Source organism: Manacus candei, unplaced genomic scaffold, assembly GCF_025592945.1.
Source record: "Manacus candei isolate 608988 ecotype Guabito, Panama unplaced genomic scaffold, ASM2559294v1 h1tg000050l, whole genome shotgun sequence".
Taxonomy (NCBI): domain Eukaryota; kingdom Metazoa; phylum Chordata; class Aves; order Passeriformes; family Pipridae; genus Manacus; species Manacus candei.
The window spans coordinates 37,618,757-37,632,137 of NW_026138098.1; the positions used below are offsets into that span (position 1 = coordinate 37,618,757).

Here is a 13,381-nt window from a genome sequence, read left to right on the forward strand (position 1 = left end):
GATCTTTAGGGATGATGGTCCTGACTCCAAGCTGCTCCAGTATTCCCAATATCAACAACTCGCTTCTTACCATGGCCTTTACCAAAGTTTGGCAAGTCTAGAAGGATTTACAGGATTAACCTGTCCTGGCTGGACAAACGCCACTGGGAAGTGTTTGTCTCTTAAAAAAAACCCAAAGGAGCAAAACAGGGAGACGTTTAAACAAACCGTTTTGAGATAACACCTGTGGTTTCTCCCAGGAGTTTGTGTTTTTCCTTTTCACAGGCAGCTGCTACTGGGACACGAGTGTGCTTGGCAGTGGCCTCCCTGACACCGAGGAGCTGCTCTCTCCAGGACATTTCTTCCTGGGAGAGAAAACAGCACTTCTTGAGGACCCACAGCCCCGAGGAGATGGGTGCACACACCCGGGGACACCCACGGGGTGAGCAGCGTGTGGGAACCTGCAGCTACTGGTTTGCTCCAATTTCCATGGTGGAAAAAAAACCAGAGGGAAAACAAAAGAATCCTTGGAAAACCAAGGATTTTGCCAAGGAAATACTGCTGAGGTCTGTGCAGAATCCAGCCGGAGGCTGCAGTGAGCAGCTGTGGAGACGTACGAAGCGGCTTCTTTAAGGGGAAGACTGATAATTCAAATTTAAGCAGACACAAACCCCCTTGGTGTAACAGGAAAGCGTTTAATCAGGCACTTGGCACACCGAGATGTCAGCGATTCCAGGGCGAACCCTTACGGCCCCAGGGATGTCCCCCACCGTCCCGGCTGCTCCCCGTCGCCGCCCAGGCAGGAAGGATGGAGCCGAACATCCAACTTCCCCCGGCTTTACCCAAACCTCGCACCGCATGCACTGCAGCTCCTCTGCATCCCCCAAACACACAAGCGGGAGATTCCCTGGCTCGGGAGCCGGCAGAGCCATCCGCTCACGGAGGAGCCCCGCTGCTCGCTTTTCATTAAAGTAAAATGAGGGACTGGCTGCCTCGCCGCAGGTTTGGGACAGGAATAGGGGCGCAGCAGGGACTGACCTAAGCCAAATCACTCTCGTGGGCAGTCGCCCCTCGGGACAGCTCGCCTGGGCACCCCGAGCCCCTGTCAGGCTTCAGGGATGGGCTCCTCTGGGGACAGCAGCAGGTCGAAGGGGACGAGGGGCCGGACGAGCAGCCGCACCTCGGGGCCGACGGGGTTGTCCCGCAGGTTGAGGCTCCGCAGCGATGCCATGGACGCCAACTTCTCCGTCGGCACCTCTGCAAAGACAGCGCGGAGCTGAGAACCCCTCCCGGCGTCTCCTGCCGGGGAATTCGGAGAGGCGGAGCGGGGGAAGCTCCTCGTGATGGACAGCCTGGAGCTCAACCTGCTCCTGATCAAAGCTCTGCAGGCTTTGATCGCAACAGAAACACAATAAAATCCTAGATTACACGTCTACTCAAGCAGATCGTTATGGGTTGGGCTTTTCCAATGATTCTGTCATTCTGTGAAATGTCTTTGCGAGAACACCACGATATTCAATGCGGACACTGCCCTCCAGTTCTCCCGGTCCTAATAAACCCCCTGCTGGGGCACTAAACTGGTATTCAAAGACTTATTCCCTGATTTTATTCCCAGTGTTGCAATGCCCAGGAGCCTTTACCAGGCTAGCAGGAGAGCATGTGCTCTTTGCCCTCTTTGGACAGGCTGCAAAATGGCTCTTGGCCATCAACAGGAACCCTCCTATTTTGCAATTTCCATGAATTTGGGTGTTTTCCTTTAGAAAACATTACATTTATGAACCTAACATTAAGAAAAAGTGCATTTCTCCTGGATGGTCCCAATGTGAATCCACTGATGGCAGAGGAATGAAACTGATACAAAAAACTAACCATTTAGGTAATTCAAAGGTGATAGATTTTTTTGCTCCAAATCACTATATTTTGGGCCTGCCTGATTTACCAAAACCAATTTCTTCTTAATTTGGTCACTAAAAGACCAAGAGCCTTTTTTATCCCAGCTCCCATTTCTTCTGCCAACACCTAGAGCAGAACTGTGGTGTTGTAATTATAGCTGGATGATTATGTGATTTTTAGACCATGAAACTTACTTTACGCTGGAAAAAAGCTCAAACACTTCGATGCCTTTGTTTTTTCCCTCATTCTCCTCCAGAAACCAGTGTTATTTTCCATACATGTATTCCTTAGCAACTCATCTCTCATCAGGCAGAGCTTCACATGATTGTTTTTTAATAACTCTTCTTCATGGTGGATTTTTTCACTGCAATTCTCCTGTATCATTTTGCCTTTTTTTCCCCTTGAGGCACAAAAATAATATTATTTTTTCACAGATCTTCCAGTTTAATCATCTTCTAGGTCTGTGCAGTGTGATAAAGTTAAAAGTGCTTACCCCCACTTCGCTTGAATTTAGGGAGTTAAGGGAATTATTTTAGGGACCAAGCCTTGCTCTGAGTGGAAACAAGCCCAACTCTGCACCTTAATTCCAGGTAAGGAGTGGTGACTCACCCCGGCATGAAGGGACAGGCAGGGCACATAGTGCAGCCTGTAGCTGTAAGGTTGTGCCATGGGAGCCCCAAATTCCTCTGTAAACAACCCAAAACATCTGTTGCTGGCTTCCCAGCAGATAAGACATTTGTGTTTGAGCCTCAACTATTTGTGCTGGCTTCACCAGTCAAACAAAAAAGGGGCAAAAAAGGCTTTTCCTAATTAAAGCAGAATATGATGAGTGACAAACCCAGTTCCTTCAGATGAAAGGGATGCTGAGGGATTGGGAGGCATCTGAGGAGGTGTGTATGAAAGGGCTGTGAGGTGTCTGAGGAGCTGGTGATGAGCACTAACAGCCAGGTATGGCTGCAAATTGAAGGGGAAAGGACCCTGCTGAGCTCAGAGCTGCTTCCCTGTCACCTTTTAGCATTACCCACATCCTTTGGTGGCACCAGCTCCTCCGAGGCTCCTCCAAACCTGCTGGTGCCAAACTCACTGGCTCCTCTGTGGTTATTAACAAAAATGCCTTTTCTGTGCCATTATCTCACATCAAGGGTGGTGGTAGAACCATACAACCATGGAATGGTTTGGGTTGAAAAGGACCTTAAAGATCATCTCACTCCAGCCCCTGCCATGGGCAGGGACACCTTCCACCAGCCCAGGTGGCTCCAAGCCCCGTCCAACCTGGCCTTGAACACTTCCAGGGCTGGGGCAGCCACAGCTTCTCTGGGCAACCTGTGCCAGGGCCTCCCCACCCTCACAGGGAAGAATTTCTTCCTAATATCCAAACCAAACACACTCTCTTTCAGTTTAAAACCATTCCCCCTTGTCCCATCACTACATGGGAGGACACAATTAACCCCAGTTGCCCCCGGCAGTGACCTGCCCAGCCTTGGCAGCAGTCTCAACGTCGTCTCCATTGAACTATTAATCAAGGAATAAGGGAAAGAGAAGCTGAAGCTCCAGGCATCCAAGCATCCCCATGGATTTGGGAACTTAAAACCCTGATTTGATATAAGTCTAATTATCAGGGAAAGAGTTAAAAGCACTGACAGTAATATATACATAATTACAGTCCGAGTTTAAGAGCTTATTGAGATGAAAAGGGAAGGTTGTGGCATTAAATGTCTCCTTTCACAGAGCCCACAGGCTCCAGGCAGGCATTAATTAATCTCCTTTTACTCTTGTTTCCCTTTAGCTGGAAAACATTACCTACAACCTCCAGTTCATGGCTGTTAAGGAAAACCTAAATTTGTGCCAGTTAAATTCAAGGTGATGGACTCTCCCTAACTCTCCTTCCACTATTGTGCCAGGTTGGCATGGGAGGAGAAGGTGTATATATACATGTATGTATATTTCTATATATGTATATAAATATAAGTACAAGCTCGAAGATAGAGTATAAAACCATATTAATATGTAAAAATACATACATATATACATATATATATATAACACAAACTCACGTGCAGGTGGGCCTGGAAGGTATTTGGTAAGGACTGGCAGGAGCAGTGTGATTGCCCAGACTTTTGTTTCCTTGGAAAAATGGGCTGAAGCCCCCTGGCTTTGTAGCCTCTACCTTTTCCTTTTCCAGAAAATGTGTAAAATAAGACAATCTCACCTGTTTCTGAAGCCAGACAGCATTGTGTGCACTACTAAGATATGTCCCTAAAACATTTTACCTTGAAATTGTTAAACTTTACTCTTTTTTTATTTTCCCCAAGTCTGACAACCAGCAGCCAAGGGGAGCCTGGTTTCTCTGGCTCCCATGGGAGCAATATTTAACATATAGTGTTTCTGCAGGCACAGCTGGGGAGCAGCTGATGTGATGCTGTTAATAAAACCCGTGTTTCAGGGAGCAGCTTTCCCAGCAGCAGCTGAAGCAATCCCAGATAAAACAGCAGAATCGAGCGGACTCAATATTCACCTCCCTGGGGATCCGTGTGGGCTGTGGGATGCTCCAACCTGGGCTCTTTGAAAGCTCCCTCCTGCATAAATCCCCTTTTATCCGTGTGCAACAGCTGCCCCCTTTGCCCGGCTTTTGGGGACTCCAAAGGCTTCAGCTTTGCACATGAAAGATTTTCCTGTCACTGCAGGGCTGAGGGATGAGCGGCTCTTACCGTTCCTTTCATTTCATTCTTAGGGGGTTTTGTAGTGTTGCGGCTCCTACTCTCTCTGGGGAATGTTCAGGTGGGCTTGTGCCCTTGCTTTGCCCGGCAGCAAACATCCCAGCCCAGCACCCCTGGGGCTGGGCTCTGCAGTCACGTCTCTTTTTTAAAGAAATCTGGTGATTTTGAGTCAGCCCAGCTGGAGGCGCCTGAAAGAGCCGTATCCCGGTGCGGTGAACAGGGAAACTCGAATGGGGCTTGATTCCCTCAGCGCCTGCAGCGGCTTTTCCCTGGGGTGCAGTGAAAACACGGGAAAGGCACGTGGCTAAAGGGGCTCTGGCTATTTAGCACCTGCCCTGCACCCCTGTGCCCTCACCTCCTGTGGGAGAAGGCCCTCCTCACCTGCAATCTCATTCTCTCCCAGGTCGATGGTCTCCAGGGAGGGGACAGTGGCCAGGGGCTCGGGGAAGCGCCGGAACCTGTTTCGGGAGAGGTCGATGGCCCGGAGGTGCAGCAGGGAGGTGATTTCCTCGGGCAGGCGGTGCAGGTAGTTGCCTGCCAGGTTGAGTTCTGTGAAGAGAGGTGGTGGTGAAATAATTCACGAATAGCTTAATTTGCAGCCTCTTGGGCTGCCAGGTCCAGCAGTGGGTTTCCAACTGCAAAAATGGGAATGTTTTGCTATTTCCCGTGGTATGCCATTGTACTTTTGCCTGCTGGGAATGCCACTTTGAGGGCGGATGTTTTTCTTGGCTTCCTCAGGCTTTGCTAATGAAACCTGTGCTGCATTATGCAAGCAGGGGATGTAGAAATGACGAATATTTCCTAGTAAAATCAGCACAATTACCTCCCCAATGGACACTTGCCATGGCTTATCTTCATGTGCCTGAAACCCTCCTGAGGAATAAACAGAATGGTGGAAGAGTTCCTATACGTGAAAAATAACTCTGTAGAGTTTATCCTTCTGTGGTGTTTCCCTAGCAATGAGCTCCAGCGGGGCCAGGAGCAGCGCTCCTCCCCCAAAGTCCATAAGCCATGGGAACAGAACCCAAACCCCGATGTCCCAGCACCCTTCTCCAGTGACACAGGGCTTTCTGCTCTATAAATACCCACAGGAGCTACCCTGCCCCTGCTAATACCTGGTATTTATAGGTCCTGCCTTATTCAGGCTGTCCCCAGCCCTGAGGCATCTCTACCCAGCAACAGCCCTGCTGAGACCTGGCAGGTTCATTGCTGGAGTGATCCGTTCGCTGGTGGAACAAAGCCCTTGCTGGGAAACCAAACTTTTTTCCCTTCAGGGCTCGTTGTGCTGTCTAGCAAACAAAAATTGATTTCCTTTGCTCGACATGTTTCTTTTCCCCAGACTAGAGGAGCTCCAGCTCCACAACAAGAGAAGCCTCCCCAGACACACACCACAGTGGCAGTTGTGTGGCACATTCTGCAAGCGAAATAATTGATTTTATAAGCTGCCAGAGCAGCCCCAGTCCAGTTTCCAGTGTTTAGCATGGTGGTACTGAATGCTCTGAGTGCTTGCATGGCCGTATTTTGGTGGATTAGCTTCTGGTTGCTTTCACTGGGCTCCACAGGGATGTGTCCCCATGGCACTGATGATCATCCCCATTTCCTGCAGTGATTAACTCTCACTGATGTCTCAGGAGGGAGACTAATTAACCACCACCAAGCCAACATGCCTTCAGCAGTCTGGAATGCCCCATCCCTGCCATGCCCCGTTATCCACAGGAGCGGCTCCAGCTCCTTGGAGGGAGCTGGAGGATGATGAATGACCCCCACAGCAGCCTGGCCACTGCTGGAAGGTGTCAGAACATGAGTTTGGCAGGATGAGTGTGAGCAAAACCAGTGCCCTCTTCCTGCAAGGGGTGGGAACGATAAGGAAAAATGGATTTTTGGGGGTCTGGATAAGTCTGCTTGGAATGAGGTGTGAGCACAGAGGAGTGAAAACTGCAGAGGGGAGACTCCCCAGTGCTGTGCCCCTGGGGGCTCTTTGAGGGTGCCGGGGGTGTGGAAGTGGCTGTCCCTCACCTCTCAGCTGGCTGAAGGTGGTGACAAATCGGCTGGTGATGGACTTGAGCTCGTTGTTTGCCAGGGAGATGCGATGGATCCCCTCGGTGACGCTCCTCATGGCTTTGTAGATTCCAACAGGGAAGGTCATCAGCTTGCAGTTGGCCAGATCTGCCCTCGGAGAGAACCCTGGCACCTTGTAATGCACCCAGCCGGGATGGAGCCCTGCTTTCCACCTGCTTTTCCACCCCTCACTCCTCGATTTGCCCATCTGAGTGCTGTCCCCTGCCTACTCCTCTCCATTACAGGGATATTTGCAGCCACCCCTGCAAGCACCAGGAGTTTGATCCCATCAGGAACGCCAGGGCTGTTCTGCCTTAGGCATTCAACCCTAAATCACATTGAAACTGCTTCCAGGCTGCAATGTTTTGTTGGAAACCCCAGCCTGTCCATGTCTAATAACTTCGGTCATGCCCCTTCCCTGTGTCCCTAAATCCCTGGGGTTGATGGAGCAGGGCAGAGATGCAGCCTCCACGTCTGGTGGGGATGGAGCAGGGCTTTCCATGGGCACACTGCTCACTGGTGACGGGTGTTTGTCCCATGGCAAGCAGCGAGGAAGGGAACAGGGTTTGGCTGTGCTTCTCAACTCTTGGCGGTTTTGTTTTGCTCTGAGTTGTTTCTGCTTCCCTTCCTGGGAGGTGCCGGGGATGGAAACCTCGTATCCCGGCCCCGTGATGCTCAACCCGGGCTCTGCTTCCTCCCCCTCCCCAAAGCCACGAGCTCGGTCCTCCCACGCTTCCCTCGCTCGGGAGGATGTGGAGGGGCTGAGGGATGAAGCTCCAGCTCCCCGACGTAGGCTGGTTTATTATCCCAGCACCGGGAATCCAGCAGGAGTGAGAATGAGAGGCTTTCATCCCTCTCCTTTGATGAACTGCTCCCTGCACTCGGATATTAGCTGGAAACGAGGGGTGAAATTGCAGGAAAACACAGATCTGACAAGGCAACGTGGGGAAACCCCTGCTCCTGCCACCGCCTGCAAGGAGGGACTGTATTCCTCAAACACGTCCCACGGGATTACGTGCCATGGCTGGGAACCTGCTCTAACTCTGGGGGGTTGAGAGCCCTTTAGGGGAGCCTTTCCCTCCTCCGGAGCCGCGGGTGCAGCGCCCGTAGGGAATGCCCACAGCTTTTTTTAGACTGTGGCAGCAAAAAATAGAGCCCCGCTCCCGGATACCCGATCCTTGTCCGGGCCCCGAGCGGGAGCCGAGACGGAGCTCCGGCCTTACCCAGGGAGTCCGTTTTGTTCTCCACCGTGTCGTTCACCTTCCTGGCCACACGGGCCACCGCCTCGCCCATCCTCTTCTGCATGTGGGCGCCCGGTCCCGCCGGGAACGGGCTCCGGGCGGGGGGATCCACGGCTGGAGGAGGAAACCAACCACTCCGGCCTCTCGGGAGAGGGATGCTAAAAATAACCCGCAGGATCAGTGTTCCCAGGGGAGGGAGGGAGGCTGTGCTGGGCCTGGCATGGCCCTCAGGGATGCGATTCCCGGCTTTCCCGAATGGCACATTTGGGATATAGGGATGCATCCCCTTTGCTGGAATGGGACATAAGGATACATCCCCTTCTCCTGGTTTGGGATATGGGGATGCATCCCCTTTCCTTGTCTGGGATATGGGGATGCATCCTATTCCCTGGTTTGGAATATGGGGATGCATCTCTTTTGCTGGAATGGGACATAAGGATGCATCCCCTTCTCCTGGTTTGGGATATGGGGATGCATCCCATTTCCTTGTTTGGGATATGGGGATACCTCCCATCTCTTTGTTTGGGATATGGGGATCCGTGCCGTTTTCCTGGTTTGGGGTGTGGGGATGCATCCCCTTTCCTCATTTGGGACATGGAGATGCCTCCTCTTTTCTGATCTGGGATATTTGGATGCATCCCCTTTCCTGGTATGGGACATGAGGACGTGTCCCCTTTCCTGGTAGAGGATGTGGGGATCCATGCCGTTTTCCTGGTTTGGAATATGGGGATGAATCCCATTCCCTGGTTTGGGATATGCGGATGAATCCCATTCCCTCGCTTGGGATACGGGGATCCCATCCCCTTTCCCACCAACTTCGCCCAGCTCGGCCTTGCCAAAACACTTCGGCAGAAGGAACCACGGACAGGATGGGATGGGCAAGACCCCTTTTTTCTCCCCCCCAAAAGAAAACAGCGAGCGGCCTTTCCCACGCCGGGAGTCGAACCCGGGCCGCCTGGGTGAAAACCAGGAATCCTCACCGCTAGACCACGTGGGAGCGCCGGCTCCTGGCGGCGCGGCCTCGCGCCTGCCCCCTGCCGGCGGCGCGCGGGGCGGGGCGGGGCGGGGCCGGCGGGACGGGGGGCGTGGCCGGCCGGGCCGCGCCGCCTCCGCGGGGACAAAGCGCGGGGCCGAAGCGGGGCCATGTCGTCCGCCGGCCGCCAGCCCAGCCAGAGCCGGGCCATCCCCACCCGCACCGTCACCCTCAGCGACGCCGCGCAGCTGCCCGCCGACTACTGCACCACCCCCGGCGGGACGCTCTTCTCCACCACGCCGGGAGGTAAAAGCGCCGCGCCCGCCTCGGGGCCTGCGGGGCAGCCCGCCCGTCCGCTCCGGGCGCCGCGTGTCGCGCCCATCGCGGCCGTACCGCGCCTCTGCCCCCTCCGGGCGCCGTCTGTAGGTAGCGCCTGCCGCTCGCTCTCCTTAAAGCAGCGCGCTTGGAGGTGGGTTTATTATTTTCCCGGGGCGCGGAGGGTCCCGGCGGGGCGGGAGCTGGATCCCGGACGGGGCGGAGAGAGGCCCCGGTGGGACGCGGGCACCGGGGCTCGGCCCTATCGTCACATCGCTCGTCCCCGTCCAGGGGAGGGGGACGCGGGGCGTTTCGGGGCACCACATCCATCGGCATCCCCGGGACGCGTGCCCAGCCCTGCCACGAGTTTGCCAGTGGCCGGGACAGCCGGGACCCAGCTGCCGCCGGGGCTGTTTGTCCAGCGTGGAATTATCGCGTGTCGTGCCCAGATAAGAGCGAGCAGAGCGGCAGCGCGCACCCCCCTGCCCTCCCCGCCGGTCTTGGCGGAGAGCCTCGGCTGGGACGCCCGTCCCACCGGGAAACTCCTTCTGCAAACAAGCGCTGCCGAACCAGATTCTCCCACTCTTCTCTCCTCTCGCTTCCCCCCTCCAGGCACCCGGATCATCTACGACCGCAAGTTCCTGCTGGACCGCCGCAACTCCCCCATGGCCAAGACCCCGCCTTGTCACCTCCCCAACATTCCCGGCGTCACCAGCCCTGGCGAGGCCGGTGAGGAGCCCAAAGAGGACAGCAACAGTCTGAACCACCAGGAGGGGAAGCCATCCATGGGTAAGGGACCCCCCCGGGGTGGGCTGGGGAGATTTGGGCCGGGAGGACGACCCCCTAATGAGTCTCTCCTTGCATCTTGCCAGGGGACGACGCTCAGTTCGAGATGGATATCTGAGCAGGAACCACGGAGAGGCAGCGACTCCCCAGACCTGTGCACCCCCCATTCGGCTTAGCAGGATCTGTCCCAGCGAGGCGGAGGTGGCAGTGGGTCCCCACCAGTGTCCCCCTCCCCGCCCGCCTCCCCCCTTTTTTTGGGGAGTGCAGCTCTGTCTTGTCCCCCTTTGTGGGTGACCAGTCCCAGCATGTGCCGGATGGAGCATCCCTTCTGGATCCAGCCCCGTTCCTCCTCCTCCACCCACCAACAGCCTGATCTCCACCAGGCTTCTTTCTGAAACATCCCTTTGCCTCTTGTGCTGCCTCGTACCCCCTCAGAAACCCCCTCCTGCTATCCCAGACCTCCCACTGCCGTCAGCTTGCCGGAGCTGCGTCATTCCCTTTGCCCCCTTCTCCCAGAAAATTTGGGCAGCCTCTTGGGAGGAGGAGGAGGAAACATCACTCTTAAAACCATGTGCCTGCTTGCACCCCGGGGAGGGTATTTTTGGAGCCCCTTCAGGATGTACTGGCATTCTACAGAGGACAACTTCAGCAGCCCATTCCCTTTGGTGCTCCGGGGATCCTACACAGTCCCACTGGCGTTGGCCAGCGTGCCCACATCTCTCCTGCCTGGATTTCTTCCATCTTGGCCCTTCAACCAGGAGCTGTGTCCCCAGCCCACCAGCCAGGACTCACAGTGACACAGCTATATGTTAGAAAAACCCCTTGCTTTTATTTTTTTGGTACTAAAAAGGGGCACTTTACTCCCAACAACTCTTTTTCTGGGCTGGGGACAAGTGCCTCTGGGAAAGTGCTTTGTAGTGCTTTTTTTTTTTTTTTTAAACCCCGCCCCCCGGCCCTTTAAAATGTGAACAATACAGGAGGGAGATCCCTTAGCACCGTTGGATGTCTCAGGAATCGCTGGGTGTCCCTGGGGATTTGGGGGCTCGCTGGTGAGGCACCGCAGGGACGGGGTGCTCCATTTGTAGGGTGCTGGCATCGGTGCCGTCCTCTACTTGCTCTTTGGGATGGGACTTCCCTCCCACCTCCATCATTCCCTGCCGCCGGCGGCTTTGCCAGCCTGGCACGTCGTGGCCATCCCGTGCCTGGCATCTTGAACCCCTTCCTTCCCCAGAGATGGAATTTATTTTTCCTCCTGCCTCTCCTTGACGAGCAGTGCTGGGTGAGGCCGTGCATGGTGGGGCTCTGCTGTGCACCCCCAATCCCACCAGCCCCCCCGTTTTGTTTTTTCCTGCCTGCTGGGAGCTGTCACCAGCTCCGCAACCTTCTCAAGTGCCATTTTATCAGCCCCCACCGGAGTGCCTGCTCCATCCATCCTCCCTCCCTTGCCGGGGTCACCCCCCACCTCGGTACCCAGCCCTGGGGGATCCGTGGCTCTGCATGCCGGGGACAGGGACATCCCACAGGCTTTGTGCACTTTCCATCCCGTAATTTATTTCTCTAGGCGTGTTTGGTGTGGGTCGGCGTGGTGGCTGGTTGCGAGCTCCCATCTTCCAACTTTTCTCTTGAGGGTGGGGCTGCTGCTCATTTTAGGGGGGGAGAAATCCAAAAGCACAACCCAGGGGAATTGGGATGTCTTTCCCATCCTTTTCCCTGGCACGGGAAGCGCAAGGTGAACACGTAGCCCGGCCGTCGTAGGCGCGCGAGTGAGTGAGTGCAAGTGGAAATACGTATGCGCGTGTGGGTGGGTGGTGATAAGACACACACAAATATATATATTATATATAAAGAAATATATTTTCCTTAAAGCGAAGATCCTAGGAGGTCGGTTAGGCCCTCGGATTGAGGGAGTGGCAGGGGCAGGGGGCGAGGACATCCTTCGTGGAGCGGGGACGGCCACCGTGGATGCGGGGACCCGGCGCCCTCGGCACAGCTGCTCGTTTTGGGAAACCTGCTCTCCAAGCCAAAAACGATTAGACAATATCCAAGGACAACGTGACTTATGGACAGGAGCCAGAGGGAAAACACTTCTTTTTTTTTTTTTTTTTTTCCTAAATGCCCCCTTTCCCAGCCTCCTTTTGTCTCCATTCCCCATCCCAGTGCCTTTCTCCCGGTTCTCTTCTATAATCGGGCTTGGGGCTGAAGAGCAGGGAGGGAGTGCCTGGCCTCGCCGGGGCATTCCTCTGCTAGTCAGGGGATCCATTTGGGATTTTTTGCTGTTTTTTACCGTCTCTTCAAGCAGGTGTTTGGGAGGAGAAAAGCTCTCGCCAGTGGTTGCTGTTACAGTGAGATCAATAAAAATCTTGGTTCTATTAAATCAGGGTGCTGGAGTTTTCTTCTGACCGTGACCTGGGGTGCAGGGAGGATTTTCCCTTCCCTTTGGAGCAAAGCCTCCCTTGCGGGTCAACCCCCAGTGGTACAGAGAGCAGGGGAGGGTCAAACCCAGAACCAGCAGCAGAGGGTTAAGGGGGGGCTTAATTGCAAAATGTCGTGCACAGAAAAATCTGATTTTCCCATAAAGAGGTCTCCCACACCCAAAATTGCCCCAAACTGATCATTTGTCCTGTTTCTAGTTGTGGCTGCCCCATCCCTGGAAATGTTCAAGGCTGGGTTGGATGGGGCTTGGAGCAACCTGGTCTAGTGGAAGGTGTCCCCTGCCCGTGTCAGGGCTGTTGGAACGAGATGGTCTTGAAGGTCCCTTCCAACCCAGAACATTCCATGATTTTGTGATATGAAATCAGTCCTGGCCAAGGAGAGCAGGTGGGTGTGAACATGGGGGAACAGCCACTCCCATCTGGGCTCATCCTTGAGGGCCCTGATGGACCTCGTCAGTCCCAAGCGGCCCCACCTGTGCTCTCCCCACGCCCAGGAGCATATTTAATCCCGGCTGCACCCCTCAGCTCATGCTGTAGGCTTGGCTACCCCATCCCTGCTGCTCCTGGAGGATCCCAGGTGAGGTGGCACTGTGTTGATAGAGATGTGTTAGCGCAGATTGTCCTGGTCTGGGACAATTGTCATTTTAATAATCATATGGAATGGTTTGGGTAGGAAGTGACCTTAAAGTCCATCTTGTTCCAACCCCCCAGCCATGGGCAGGGACACTTTCCACTAGACCAGGTTGCTCAGAGCACCATCCAACCTGCCCTCGAATACTTCCAGGGGTGGGACACCATTAATATATGTTAGTATATTATAATTTATAATGTTTTAAAAAGTTTTTAAACCAGATCGATCTCTTTTATACCGTCCACTCTAACTGGGGAGGGGTCTGAGCAGCAAAAGCCTTTCCCCCCATGGCAGGGAGGGCACTGAGGACAACAGAGGTTGTCCTCTCCCTCTGGCTACAGAGGGTGCCCCCAAAC

The 13,381-nt window shown here is 54.4% G+C and overlaps 2 protein-coding genes and 1 non-coding gene across 4 annotated transcripts; 1 reads left to right on the plus strand and 2 right to left on the minus strand.

Annotated features, from left to right (window-relative positions):
• Positions 1–654: 654 nt before the first annotated feature.
• On the minus strand, positions 655–8,039 carry LRRC20 (leucine rich repeat containing 20). Of its 2 annotated transcripts, XM_051799747.1 has the most exons (5): positions 7,871–8,039; positions 6,606–6,755; positions 4,971–5,138; positions 4,581–4,893; positions 1,103–1,236 (listed from the first exon to the last, which is right to left on the minus strand). In XM_051799747.1, exons 1-4 carry the CDS (start codon positions 7,950–7,952, stop codon positions 4,589–4,591), a joined length of 705 nt encoding a protein of 234 aa, XP_051655707.1. In that variant the 5' UTR covers positions 7,953–8,039; the 3' UTR covers positions 1,103–1,236; positions 4,581–4,588. The 2 variants fall into 2 exon arrangements, with proteins under 2 accessions (XP_051655708.1, XP_051655707.1); XM_051799748.1 differs by lacking the exon at positions 4,581–4,893 and having other exon boundaries at positions 655–1,236.
• Positions 8,040–8,813: 774 nt separating this feature from the next.
• On the minus strand, positions 8,814–8,885 carry TRNAE-UUC (transfer RNA glutamic acid (anticodon UUC)). Its single transcript has one exon. It is a non-coding gene; the product is annotated as a tRNA-Glu (tRNA).
• An 86-nt stretch (positions 8,886–8,971) lies between these two features.
• EIF4EBP2 (eukaryotic translation initiation factor 4E binding protein 2) lies at positions 8,972–12,336 on the plus strand. Its single transcript, XM_051799767.1, has 3 exons — positions 8,972–9,167; positions 9,789–9,965; positions 10,049–12,336. The coding sequence occupies exons 1-3, from the start codon at positions 9,032–9,034 to the stop codon at positions 10,078–10,080; spliced, it is 345 nt and encodes a 114-aa protein (XP_051655727.1). The 5' UTR covers positions 8,972–9,031; the 3' UTR covers positions 10,081–12,336.
• Positions 12,337–13,381: the final 1,045 nt, after the last annotated feature.

Bases quoted from the DNA above. Each gene is read 5' to 3' on its own strand.
- LRRC20 (XM_051799747.1), bottom strand. From the start codon at position 7,952: ATGCAGAAGAGGATGGGCGAGGCGGTGGCCCGTGTGGCCAGGAAGGTG. The intron at 6,756-7,870 runs GTAAGGCCGGAG...CTCCGAGGGCAG, and splicing joins GAACAAAACGGACTCCCTGG to ATCTGGCCAACTGCAAGCTG. The intron at 5,139-6,605 runs GTGAGGGACAGC...CTCTCTTCACAG, and splicing joins CACCTTCAGCCAGCTGAGAG to AACTCAACCTGGCAGGCAAC.
- EIF4EBP2 (XM_051799767.1), top strand. From the start codon at position 9,032: ATGTCGTCCGCCGGCCGCCAGCCCAGCCAGAGCCGGGCCATCCCCACC. The intron at 9,168-9,788 runs GTAAAAGCGCCG...TCCCCCCTCCAG, and splicing joins CTTCTCCACCACGCCGGGAG to GCACCCGGATCATCTACGAC. The intron at 9,966-10,048 runs GTAAGGGACCCC...GCATCTTGCCAG, and splicing joins GGAGGGGAAGCCATCCATGG to GGGACGACGCTCAGTTCGAG.